A 13,655-nucleotide genomic window follows, 5' to 3' on the forward strand; every position below is an offset into this window, starting at 1 on the left:
AAGATGATCTATTTTGACTCACTTTTTAAAATGTATTGTAGTAAGATAATTTCATTTTTTCAGGATATGAATATAGAGTATGTCCACTTCTCCATCAGACCATGTTATTGGTAAACTACACAGTAATGTAAAAGTTGTATTATTTTAGCAATCCAATACATAATATGGTGCATTTATCATAATTTGGTTGTAATCCAGAGAGATTAGAAAAATGATCTAGATCCTTTGAGACTGTGCAGGGATCCACATTACAGATTTAAAAGACAACATGGATTGTCAGCGTACAATGACACCTTTGTTTTTAATCCCTGGATTTCTAGCCCCTTGACATTAATGGTTGGATCTGATTTCAATAGCTAACATTTCGATGGCCATAATAAATAGATATGCCGATAGTGGACAACCTTGTTTAACTCCTCTTGACAGTTTTAAACTTTATGAGAAGTAGCCATTATTTACTATTTTACACCTGGAGTTACTATACATAACGTTATCCCATTGTATAAGAGATGCTCCAAAATAAAATAGTCCTGGCATTTATAAATTCCGGTCGTACTTTATCAAAGGCCTTCTCAAAGTCAGCTATGAATACCAGACCTGGTTTCCCAGATTTTTCATAGTGTTTTTAGATTTACCACTTGGGTCCTGGGAACATTCATGGGAATGTTTAGAGAGACATAACAAATACATGTATTTTTTTAGACAAGCATTACTGCATTGAAGTGTTACCAAAATCCCAAAAGTACAATACACAAACATTCATATAAAAAGGAGAAACAACCCCAATATACCACTACAGACAACCATTCAGACTAAAGTCAATGACCATTGTACAATTTCATACATGAGCTAAGCATAATTTGGCCTGGGGCGGTTTTATCTTATATGTAACTTTCTGTTTCTTATCCTTTATTTTTAGCCAGGTACATTTTTATTTAAGAATTAAGGCATGAGGGGGTGTGGCATATGGCCAATATACTACAGCTGAGGGCTGTTCTTAGGCACTACGCATCGCCGTGGTATATTGGCCATACACCACAAACCCCAGAGCTGCCTTATTGCTATTATAAACTGGTTACCAGCATAGAGCAGTAAAAATAAATGTTTTGTCATACCCGTGGTATACGGTCTGATATACCATGGCTGTCATCCAATCAGCATTCAGGGCTGGAACCACAGTTTTTAATTTAAATTATACAACGGGTGGGTCTAATCCTGAAAGCTGATCGGTTAAAAGCGCATTCCAGCCCGTGTCTTTCCACAAGTTACCACTGGCTAAACCTATGATGTTAAAATGCCCATTTACTCTGTTCCATCTGAATGCGTAATCCACTGTCTCATCAGCCTAGGCAGGGAAGTTATAAACTTTAAAAAGCATCTAGACATTCTCACATTTCTTTTAGACTAACATTTACTTTTCAACAATGGAGATTTGTATGAACCTTGCTGTCTGTCTCTCTGACATTTGCTTCAATATTCAAATTCAATCTCCAGCTGTCCCATAGTAATGAACTTCTAGGGATCGGGACGAGAAAGACAGGCAAGCGTTTCACAGCCAGTCGAAATCATGAATCAACTGGCATAATTTTTATGAATACAAACAAAGAAATGTCAATTGAAAAAAGGTCAAATGAAACAAAGCTAGTTTGCAGTCTTTCCAGCTTCCCTTTGAAGTTATTGTAGCTGTGTTTTTAGCTAGCTCCTCTGAACAACAGTGCCCTGATGAGAGCACATTGTCTCATAAGCTCATTGTTATGGATGTTTCAAAATAAATGTCACTAGAAAGCAGCTTAAACAAATGCAGCTACTGTTATTCTGTCTGCACTGTTTGACGTGACTAAGGTAGCCGTAGTTGGTAGTTAGCAAGCAAGGGATAAGGACGTTGCCAGCCAGTATGGCATAGATACAGAACAAAAAGACTGAACGAATGACCAGCCGGCTTGGGTAGAACCCTAGATTTGTGTCGGGACTATATCTTGAGGAAGGATGAAATAGCATGAATAAATTCATGAAAATAACCTTATTTGAATATGTTGGTAACCCGCTGTATAAAATTGATAATGCCCTCGAAGACTGTGTTTGGAGGATATATTGGCACGGCTAACACTGCTTCTCGGGCATTATGACTTAAATAACTACCTGCTTATCCAATAAAATGAGCTACAGAACAATTCAGGATGTGAAATTACAAAAATATACAGAAAATTGCATTAGGAGGAAACACCAGTCTTTGCTCCGTGAACTTTTGTGAGTGTGTGTGTGTAAATTAGGTCACACCAGTCTCTAAGCAGTTCTATAGGCTAGACACTTGTGAGAGTGTGTGTGTGTGTGTGTGTGTGTAGGATGATAATATGCGAGTTGCATGTTGACACCACTCTGTCCTGCAGAGGGTTCTTGGCAATGAGGGGTCCTTAGGGGTTGGGTGTGGCCCTTGAGGCTGGAGCCACCCCTGTCTTGCGTGCCAGGGTGCTGGTCTTGGGCCGCTTGGATTCTGGGGGCTGGCACACAGGTTCGGTGGGGGGAGAGGGTTGTTCTGGGGGGCAAAGATGAACCAAAATACATGCATCAATCATTGGCAGAACACTGGACTGAATAAAACTTTCTTAGGAATAGGATTTTACATAATTTAGTATACTCAGATGTTAATTTTGTTTCATTGGTTGGGCGCTCAGAGGCAGACCCCATTACAGAGACAGGTAACTATAACACTGTCCATAGCCAATCCCTGGCCTTGTTGTAAAGTGCTTGGCAAATCCTTGTGTTGGTTGTTGCATGATATGCTGACCATGTTTGGCTTTCTCCGTGGAGGAGGGTGTGGTGAAGGCAGCTGAAGATCTAGAGACGACGGGAGTCAGAGATATCCGTCTAAAAACAGAAAGTAGCGAGAGAACAGTGACTTAGAGAGGGAATCTACCCAGCTCTTGAGTAGGTGGCTTAGGAATAAGTTCCAAAATATGGCTTTTATGTAGGCCTACATAAGAAAAACTTGCACCTAATTTAGGATTCATAGGGAAAAACTAAACCTGCAAATAATAACAATCTAACTGCACTTTTTCCCACCTATGCTCTTTCTCTCCTCATTCAATCTCCTCACAGACTGATAATGACCGGACACACACACACACACCCACTGCCCATCTTGTCTGCCGGCAGCCTCTCAGGATAATCGGTACTTGATTAACAGTGGGTGGGGTCCAAAGAACCCTGAACACCAGACAGGGTTTTGTTCTGACAGACAGTAGCTAACGACCAATACACGCCGCAAGCTCTGTCATTATTTTGTCTCACACTCAATGTCAACAAATTACTTATCATCCACAATGTTGATTCAGAACCTGCATAGAGATTCTTAGATACTGCACATTTCCAATAAATGGAAACAGTAGGGGGGGAAATGGTTCAATGTCCTTCCCTAGACAAGGCATGCTGCCATCAGCCTATCCCTGTCTAACTGTTCCCTTCCATCCAGTGATCATGTGGCAGTGACGTAGTAGCTGTGTGTAGGTACCAGGCAGTCAGTCTGGCTCCACTCACCATCAGCCATTTGAATGGGAGTTCAGGGATTTTTAACTACATTTACATACTATATTTTTGTATTGGAGAGTGTAGCCTAAATGCCCAGGTGCTGCCTTTACATTCAGGCTAACTTGTTGTAGCATCTAGGCAATAGCATCATGGTTGAGAACAGGATAGTAATGAGCTTATGGACCAGGGGTAGCCATTACAGGGAGAATGGTTTCATCTAACCTTTGATTGTAGTGGTGACCAACATGATGAGTGATTCAACGAGGATCAAGGTGCATTAGCGTGCAAACGCTACTCACACATGCAGAAACACATTCTCACTAATATACGCACCCATGCACAAACTCTGACTCACAGGCAAGCATTAAATTGATTAGACAAGCACAGGCATACAAAAATCCAGACACACAATGGTCTGTAGATAAAAAATCCATGACATCTTGTGTCTGTGCTCTTACCTGGGGACAGGTTCTTTAGGGGTGGTGCTAGCTTTAGGGGTGCTGGGACCAAGAGTGTTTCTGTGGGCCGTTGGGGTGAGGCAGGGCTGGGCTGTAGAGGGGGTGAGGCGGGTTTTGGGGGTAGAGGCGATGAGGTGAGGCTGCTGGGGGGTGGAGGGGGCGCTGATGTTTGCTGTGGTAGGGATCTTGGGGGAATTAGCAGCAGTGGCTTTGGGGGTGCTGGGCTTGCCCCATCCCTCCAGGGTGTTGAGGGTGATCCTACGGGGCTGTAGCTTGGCCTTGCCAGGGTTGTTATTCTCCTCACCCCCAGGGACCAGGGGGGTGGCATGGGAGGTGCTGGGGGTCTCTTTAGGAATGGCGTGGACAGTGGCGGTGCTCTCTGTGGTTTTAGGGACGGGGGACACCCTGCGAGTCATGGCAGCCTTCTTGCCCTTCTTCTCTGGGCCATTGCCAGGGGTGACAACCTCCAGGACTGGGGGCTCCTTCAGGGGGGTGCCCAGCTCACCAGGAGAGAAGGAAAGGAAGGAGCAGTAGCCGTCTGTAGAAGACACCGCCAGGAAAGAACCGTCCAGAGACCTACAACAGTACACCATCACTAAATAGACTGGATGGAACAGACTGGAATAATACTACAACAACTTATTATCACAAGGAGTAGTTAGAAGTTACCCCCAAAGACTGATACAGGGTCAGAAATTTTCAGTGCAGTTTGGGATTGGGGGATAGGGTCACCAGATCGTAGATCAAGGGCATCTTCTACCTCAAGCTAATCAAAAACAGAGCAATACAAGACATCTGAAGAGCGTGTGTGTACCAGGTGAGGTCGCTGAGTGTGTGGTAGTGGATGTTGGACACGTAGCCAAAGGGTAGGGTTTGCTGAGTGTCATAGATGAAGATGGAGTCCTCTGATGCTACAGCAAACACCAGTCTGTATGGCAAGCCAAACATGTTGGGCAGGGGCTGGGCACTGCCATCTGTAGGGAAGGAAGGGAGAGTGGAGTGGTGAGGAGAGAGGAAGGCATAGAGAGGAGAGGAAGGGAGTTAGTTATCATGTTTTGCTATTGTGTGTGCCCTTACCATCTCCCTTCTTGGTCCTCAGCTCGAAGTAGACAGGGCAACAGCGTACAGCCAGGGTGGCTTTAGCAGGGCAGGGCAGGTGAGCTATGGGCCTAAGATACAGAAAAGCAGATACAGGTTATACCCATACTCTGATACAGAAGCAAACTGCAGGCTGTGACAGTCTCAGTTCATTTCACTAAATCTTCATTGTCACCAAAGGGTTATTGGTTGGCAGCAATGACCTCTTGAGGCTCTTCCTGGAGAAGACGTATGTAGTGTTGGTGACGTTCTCCCCTGCCTCCACACACCCCGCTACATATAGAGAGAGAACGCAGAGGAAAGACAGAGAGAGAGGAAGGACAGAGAGAGAGGGAGACAGAGAGAAAGGAGATGGGCTAAACAGGATGTCACCTATGACCTCCACATCATAGGATAAGACAGCAGCACAGGACACAATTTCTTCCTGTTTCAAGTCGCCAGACGAATGCACAGAGTAATTGTTTTCGTGTGTGTACCTGGGGCAAGCAGAAAGGATCCGTCCGGTGTGAAGGTGAGTCGCCTGAAGAAAGACTTCATGCTGTCGTCATGGAACATTCGGTACTGTTTCACCTGTACAGAAACAAATAAACACCATTACATCATTGAGTGTTCAGTGTGTGTATGATTGTTTTGTGTGAGTGTAAATGTGTGTGTATGATTGTAAATGTGTGTGTATGGGAGATTGTCCACTCAGCTCATACCGACCTCTCCCTCGACAGCTGATCCAGAGCTCATCTTACTGACACTGTAGGCCTTCCTCCTGCTCTGAGTACTGTACACACGCATCACCCTGAGGGAGAGAGAGGGAGATGATGCTGGTTCATTGTTTATATGTTAGTTCCACTAATCACTGATTAAGGGAGAGACAAAATGGCTTCTCACGCAGAACCAGTGGCTGTGTGTGTTGTGTTCCTACCGGTCACAGCTGAGTGTGGCCACATACTGGCCCAGCGGGTCCCAGGTCACTCCCTGCACATAGCTCTTATGGTCGTTAAAGATGCACAGCTTCTGACCTGAGAAATACAACACAGTTACTACCTGTGTTATAACTAATGAACAGCATCCATTCACTGAGAGTAAACATAATAGACAACACAGAGGTACAACTCAACAGACACATTTAGACACACTTTGTGTACACACATCTTACCCTTTGTGACATCCCACATAATGGCAGTGTTGTCCACAGAACCAGAGACCATGAAGTTCCCATCCCGGGTCCAGCTGATATCATACACATCCTCTATGTGTCCCCTACCAAACAATTTAAACAACAATCACAGATGTGGTTATGAAGTCAGACATATCAAAATATTACAGGGAGGGGACCATGCATTGTAGATAAGGGCATCTATTAGAGGGTCTCACCTCAGGGTCTTGACCACGCTCCAGCTCTCCTTGTTGAGCTGACTGTCCTCCTCCTCCTGGAACGATTGGGCCTGTTCAGGCTCCTTACTGTCGTTTAGCTTCCACAGCAGGATGGCTGCATCTGTTACACAGTCATTACACTCACATGTAATGTGAGTATCTCTTATCATAGCAATTTACAAGTACTTGGGTTTTTTGAAAGATCCCACATCGAAGGTCTTTTGAAAAAGCTCAGGCTAAAGTTGGATTTGTTTTGTCTGTAATAAGTCATGTTTTTATTTGAAGAGATAAAAGAGGCTTGTTTGCACTACTTTTATGCTTATACTTGATTATGGTGATATCTTGTACATGTACGCCCCTGTGAGGTCATTATGTATGATGAACACTGTACCATGGAGTGCTGAAGTTTGTTACCAACTCCAAAGCTGTCACATCACTGTACCCTCTATGTGCGAGTGGGCTGGCCTTAACTCTTCAGGGGATTAAATCCTTTGTACATTTTTATTTATAAAGCCATACTGAGACAGTTCCCATTTTCACTAGTCTAACTACATTATCGAGCAGTCACATGGGGGGGGGGGGGGGTCAATGTTAACCCCTAGTTTCACCACACTCTCAAACCATCTTACTGTTCAATGTGTGCATTCATGTTTTTTAAACTGTAGTGCTTCGTGTTTGTGTGCTGGTATTTAGGCCAGGTCTCTCTTGTAAAAGAGATAGTTCATCTCAACGAGATTGGTAAAACACAAAAATAAATAAATAGTATTATTGTTGTGTTGGCATCCACTGATTACAATACCAGAGGTGCAAAAAGATGGCGGCCTCCATGCACTTACCACAAATGACTTGTAGTCCAAGTTTTCCGTATTGTACATTGCTCTGTTACTTTTTTTTATGTCATAATCACAGTAAACATGATCCCATTTTTAGCTTCAAGTTTTGAAAATTGAACCATGTCACACCATAGTTTTAAAACGCCATTGATAGTGGTAAAACCACGATGTCATTTTTTAATTCCAACATCTTTATGCACCTTCGGCATTGGAGAAGCTGATCACCCTTGTTCCATTTTATTTGCTATATAAGTTTGCTACATAGTGACCCACCATCTCCTCCAGAGGCGAGCAGCTCGCTGTTGGGGCAGAAGCGCACCACGTTGACGGCCTTGGTGTGCCGCGCCAGGTTTGACAGGAAGTCCACCACTGCCTTCCCATCAGGCCCCATCTCCACACGCCACAGCTGACCACAGCAAGTGACACCACACGTTACAGCATCACACAGAGCCACTACACACGTTAGGTCATTGTCTCTGAAGGCATAACTACATTGTTCCCTTACCAAGTAGTGTGAGTGAGAGAAAAAGGCCCTCTGCTAATGCATACAAGTGTTCAGTTTGTGTGTAACTACATAAATGTGTGTGTGAGAAAGTAAGAGAGACATTTCGCTGCACCTGCCATAACATTTGAAAATCTGTGTACACGACCACTAAACTTTGATTTGAACAATGTGGTTGTTTTAAACAGCTAGCTAGTACTCACCCTGACAGTGGTGTCCACTCCTGCTGTGGCCAGCCTGTGTATGCGGCCCTCTGAGTTGTGCTGGAAGTCCAGACTGTAGACAGGCTCTTTGTTGTGCCACGCAATCTCACATGTTATCACCTTCATCCTGCTACTAAATACAGGGAAAGGAAGAAAGGAGAATGTCAGCTAGAGATACTAGCTATAACTAGCAACTGAACAAACAACAATTGTTGTGTTGTTGACACCAACAGTCACTTGTAAATGAGAAGGCAGTGAAGAAAGTTGGGACATTAGCAACTTTCAAGTGCTCTACTCTCATATATTAATTGTAGCTCAGTACCTACTAGTAATTTTGCTTAGTAAAGCCAACCTGTTCGTTAGCTTAGCCAGAGCTAAATTAGCTCAATCGCTAGCTAGCTTACGTTAGCTAGTTCAGATAGCTAGCTGTGTGATGAAGTAAACCACTTGCGACGACCTAATGAACAGTGTTAATGTTATATTAAATATTGAATTACTCAGATATGCATCCATAACATTTGCATAAATAAACATTTATCTTTATCTACCTGTTTTTCGGCTGTTTCACTTATCTGCTGAGTCCAGTCGACAAGCAGACTGCACAGGGCGGCAGGGTAGCCTAGTGGTTAGAGCGTTGGACTAGGAACCCGAAGGTTGCGAGTTCAAACCCCCGAGCTGACAAGGTACAAATCTGTCGTTCTGCCCCTGAACAGGCAGTTAACCCACTGTTCCCAGGCCGTCATTGAAAATAAGAATTTGTTCTTAACTGACTTGCCTGGTTAAATAAAGGTAAAATAAAAAAAAAAACAGACAAAACAACATGGGTTTCCCGCGTAGAGTTCGTCCATAACTTCCGGTAGAGAAGTCAACAGTGATAGGAGGAGAGGGAACGGGTGTGGGTATGAGAACCTGCAACATCAGAGATTGTTCCCGGGTGCTGTAATACCAGAGTAATCCAAATGGCGGCAGAGAGTACACAGACTCTCTTGAGTCTGGGTAATTGCAAGGGGTAAACAAATTGACATTCAAAATAGATTTCAGCTGACATTATAGTAGAATAACAACATATATGCTGACATTCAAAGGCGTTGTAAGTGCATGAAGCGCATTTTTATGTATTTTATTTTGTATTTATTTATTTATTTATTTCAACTTTATTTAACCAGGTAGGCTAGTTGAGAACAAGTTCTCATTTACAACTGCGACCTGGCCAAGATAAAGCATAGCAGTGTGAACAGACAACAACACAGTTACACATGGAGTAAACAATAAACAAGTCAATAACACAGTAGAAAAAGAAAAACGAGTCTATATACATTGTGTGCAAAAGGCATGAGGAGGTAGGCGAATAATTACACATTACATGATGTAATTTAGTTTGAGACTTGGGGTAAATTGGGAATTAGGAGGTGGGGAAGCATTATTTAATAGAAAATGACTCAAGTAAAAGTGAAAGTCACCCAGTAAAATCCTACTTGAGTAAAAGTTCAAAAGTATTTGGTTTTAAATATAATTAAGTGTCAAAAGTAAATGTAATTGCTTAAATATACAAAAGTATCAAAAGTGAAAGTAAAAGTATAAATCATTTAAAATTCCTTATATTAAGCAAACCAGATGGTACGACTTTCTTGTTTTTATCTGATTTATGGATAGCCAGGGGCACACTGTTTAGTGTGTCCGCCAGATCAGATGACCAGGGATTTTCTCTATAAATGCGTGAATTAGACCATTTTCCTGTCCTGCTAAGCGTTCAAAAAGAAAAATAGTACTTTTGGGTGTCAGGGAAAATGTATGGAGTAAAAAGTACATTATTTTCGTCAGGAATGTAATAAAGTAAAAGTAAAAGTCATTTAAAATAGTACAGATACCCTCAAAAAAACGACTTAAGTAGTACTTTAAATGTATTTTTACTTATGCACTTTACACCACTGACAGCTAGGACTGTGGCATGTGTCTGTGCACTTTCCCTCCGCTGCGCGCTGAAAACGGAACAGTTGGTCACGCCACAATTGATGTTGAATTCAGCGATGCCAGCACATCAGGCTGTAATTTGATATTGATATCATTGGCTTCATGGTGAAATCCCTGAGTGATTTTCTTCCTCGGGCAACTGAGTCAGTGTCACGTTCTGACCTTAGTTCCTTTGTTTTGTATTTTGTTTTAGTATGGTCATGACATGAGTTGGGTGGGTTGTCTATGTTAGTTTTTCTATGATTTTCTATTTCTGTGTTTGGCCTGGTATGGTTCTCAATCAGAGGCAGCTGTCAATCGTTGTCCCTGATTGAGAACCATATTTAGGTAGCCTGTTTTCAATTGTGTTTTGTGGGTGGTTATTTTCAGTCTTTGTGTGTCTGCACCAGATAGAACTGTTTTGTTTCTTTGTTGTTGTTTGTTATTCATATTTTTGTATTATTAAATAAGATGAACACTTGCTGCGCTTTGGTCCTCACCTTCTTCCCAAGACAGCTGTTACAGTTAGGAAGGACACCATTATCTTTAAAATATATATATATATTTAGGGAGTAGATCAGCGTTAACATTTCAATGTAATACTTCGAACACACCGATAGTGTAATTGAATTTTGGTACACCTTTCACTTTCTGAACTTAGTTCCTTTGTTATGTCTTTGTTTTAGTATGGTCAGGGTGTGAGTTGGGGTGGGTAGTCTGTGGTAGCCATGCTGGTTAAGTGTGCCTTGAATTCTAAATAAATCCCAGACAGTGTCACCAGCAAAGCACCCCCACACCATAACACCTCCTCCTCCATGCTTTACGATGGGAAATACACATACGGAGGTCATCCATTCAACCACACCGCGTCTCACAAAGACACAGCGGTTGGAACCAAAAATCTCCAATTTGGACTCATAAAACCAAAGGACAGAGGACAGAACTTATTAGAGGTAACTTTAGGTCTTCCATTTTCTGTATTGACTGACCTTCATGTCTTAAAGTAATGATGGACTGCCGTTTCACTTTGCTTATTTGAGCTGTTCTTGCCATAGTATTGACTTGTTATTTTAACAAATAGGGCTATATTCTGTACATTCTGTATATTCCGAACGCCGCACGAACGAGGAGAGGAGCCGAATTCGGCAGAAGTCGTGACAATTACTTTCTAACCCTTACCACCCCTCCCTAATTGGAGTAAACTAGTGAACAACAACGCGTAGGCTTCTACTTCCAGCGTATACAAACCATATACTTTTTATGGCACAGTCTATTTTACAATAGTTATCTTTTGTTTGTTTTTACTCCTGACCTTCCTCTAACCTCAACCTCTCCCATCTATTTATTTCACAAAAGTTATGAACCTATATACGTTTTATGGACACAGTATGTTTTACATTAGTTATCCTGTTGTTATTAGGTGTTATTATTACCAATCTTCAGCTCCATTCAACCTCTCCCATCTATCTCTTAACACCATCCACATTGGATTTCTATTTGCCATATATTTGTCAACTGTGCTGTGATGTTTCACAAAAGTTCTGAACCTTTCTCATAATTTGTACAGATTGTACATTAAAAATACTTTTTTTTGCTAAAGTATTATTATATTATTGATCGATTGACTATGACTTTTCAGATCACCCAGGAGTGCTATCTGCAGAGTGAGCTTCAGGTAAATGTTGCAATTCTTCACCTGTGACCAAAAACAAGCTCCATATGGACAGTACCAAAACTAATCTAATGATTCTGTCTCTGGGAAGGTTTTATCCCCCCATATATATAACAATCTATTGGTTGCAAGAATTTTGTATAATAATTTTAATGAAAAATGTATAGTTTTGAATTCGTTTTGCGTATCAGTTCATAAACCATGTGCCATGGAATCGGTACTTCGAAAATCTCTTCCCAACTATTTTGCAATCTATATAGCACGGCTGTCAAATTTTTGGGTCCTTAAATAAAACTTGTATACTTTTTTATTTGTCAATTTTTCTTAACCAATTATGGCCTTTAATGCAGGGCTGACAGACAAGTACCCTACTTTTCCCCCTTCCACTGTCACACCCTGATCTGTTTCATCTGTCCTTGTGCTTGTCTCCACCCCTCCAGGTGTCACCCATCTTCCCCATTATCCCCTGGGTATTTATACCTGTGTTTTCTGTCTCTGTGCCAGTTCGTCTTGTTTTCTCTATTTTTTGTTAGTCATTCCAGTTTTGACCCTTGCCTGCCTTGACTCTGACCATGTTATGATCTTTTGCCTGTCCACGACCATTCTCGTGCCTGCCCCTTGGATACTAATAAATATCAGAGACTCAAACCATCTGCCTCCCATGTCTGCATCTGGGTCTCACCCTGTGCCCTTATATCCACTTTCCTCTTCCATTTTTGTGGTAATGCTGCAATTAGTTGGTTGTAATTTTGGATAGAGCAGACATTTCCATATATCTTTTGTGAAAACCTGTATCTTTGTAGTGACTGGGTGTATTTTTACAACATCCAAAGTATAATTAATAACTCCACCATGCTCAAAGGGATATTCAATGTCTGTTTTTTTGTCTTACCAATAGGTACCCTTCATTGGAAAACCTCTGGTGTTTGTGGTTGAATCTGTTTGAAATTCACTGCTCAACTGAAACGACCTTACAGATACTTGTATATGTGGGGTGCATAGATTTTTGTGGGGTGCAGTCATTTAAAAATAATATTATACACTATTATTGCATAGAGTCCATGCAACTTATGTGACTTAAGCACATTTTAACTCCTGAAATTAGGCTTGCCATAAAAAAAGTGGTTGAATACTTATTGACTCAAGACATTTCAGCTTTTAATTTGTTATTCATTTGTAAAAATGACAAAAAACACAATTGCACTTTGACATTATTGGGTATTGTGTGTAGGCCAGTCAAACATCTAAATGTAATCCATTTTAAATTCAGTCTAACACAAAACAAATGTGGAAAAGTCAAAAGGTGTGAATACTTTCTGATGGCACTATGTATTGCAGGAGTCAGGGATGAGCATGTGGTTGTGGTTTGATTCCACCCCCCCCCCCCCCCTCCCTAAAGTGCATCAGGCAAAGAGTAGGTATTTTCTATTGCCCTGACAATCATCAAATATGCACTTGCTTTGATACTTCTAATGCACTGAATGACATTTCTGCTTCCATTTTGTTTTTGATGCCTTCCCAAACAAATACATTATTACTAATTGTGTATGGAATTGTGAAAGTGACATATTGAGGATTCCTTAGTCAGTAAATGTTATTGGGTATTCTATGTCTATTGTATTTTCTGTAGGTTGACATTTATTGTCATAAGTCTTGCCCTGCTGGCAGAACTGAGCAGTTTCCAAAAGATTGGCTGTACAGTCAAAATTGTCCACAGTATATCGCAAAAATGAATGTAAACAACATTTCGCTTTTTGGTCTTAATTTAAGGTTAGGCATTAAGGATAGGTTGAAAATCAGATTTTATGACTTTGTGGTTGTGCCAGCTAGTGAGCACTATGCAGAGCTGCCTCCAGTACACGAGTCATCTCAATAAATGACAACCTGCATATTTTCTTCTCAAATACTTTAAGAAGCTGTTGGTAATGCATTACAGCATTAATATGTGTATATTTTGTTGCCAGTGATATATGAAGCATGGAGTTATTTCTATTAATTGAGAGAAATAAAATCACAACACAGAACAGTGATATGTTTTGAATTTGA

At 41.4% G+C, this 13,655-nt stretch overlaps 1 protein-coding gene across 1 annotated transcript; it reads right to left on the reverse strand.

Annotated features, from left to right (window-relative positions):
- Window positions 1–2,329: 2,329 nt before the first annotated feature.
- Window positions 2,330–8,592, reverse strand: LOC139380244 (chromatin assembly factor 1 subunit B-like). The gene is made up of 14 exons (XM_071122780.1): window positions 8,536–8,592; window positions 7,988–8,120; window positions 7,556–7,688; window positions 6,450–6,570; window positions 6,232–6,335; window positions 5,998–6,094; window positions 5,787–5,871; window positions 5,558–5,651; window positions 5,285–5,354; window positions 5,061–5,152; window positions 4,798–4,957; window positions 3,984–4,559; window positions 2,786–2,865; window positions 2,330–2,533 (listed from the first exon to the last, which is right to left on the reverse strand). Exons 2-14 carry the CDS (start codon window positions 8,111–8,113, stop codon window positions 2,412–2,414), a joined length of 1,860 nt encoding a protein of 619 aa, XP_070978881.1. The 5' UTR covers window positions 8,114–8,120; window positions 8,536–8,592; the 3' UTR covers window positions 2,330–2,411.
- Window positions 8,593–13,655: the final 5,063 nt, after the last annotated feature.

The sequence above is a fragment of the Oncorhynchus clarkii genome, chromosome 22 (assembly GCF_045791955.1).
Source record: "Oncorhynchus clarkii lewisi isolate Uvic-CL-2024 chromosome 22, UVic_Ocla_1.0, whole genome shotgun sequence".
Taxonomy (NCBI): Eukaryota; Metazoa; Chordata; class Actinopteri; order Salmoniformes; family Salmonidae; genus Oncorhynchus; species Oncorhynchus clarkii.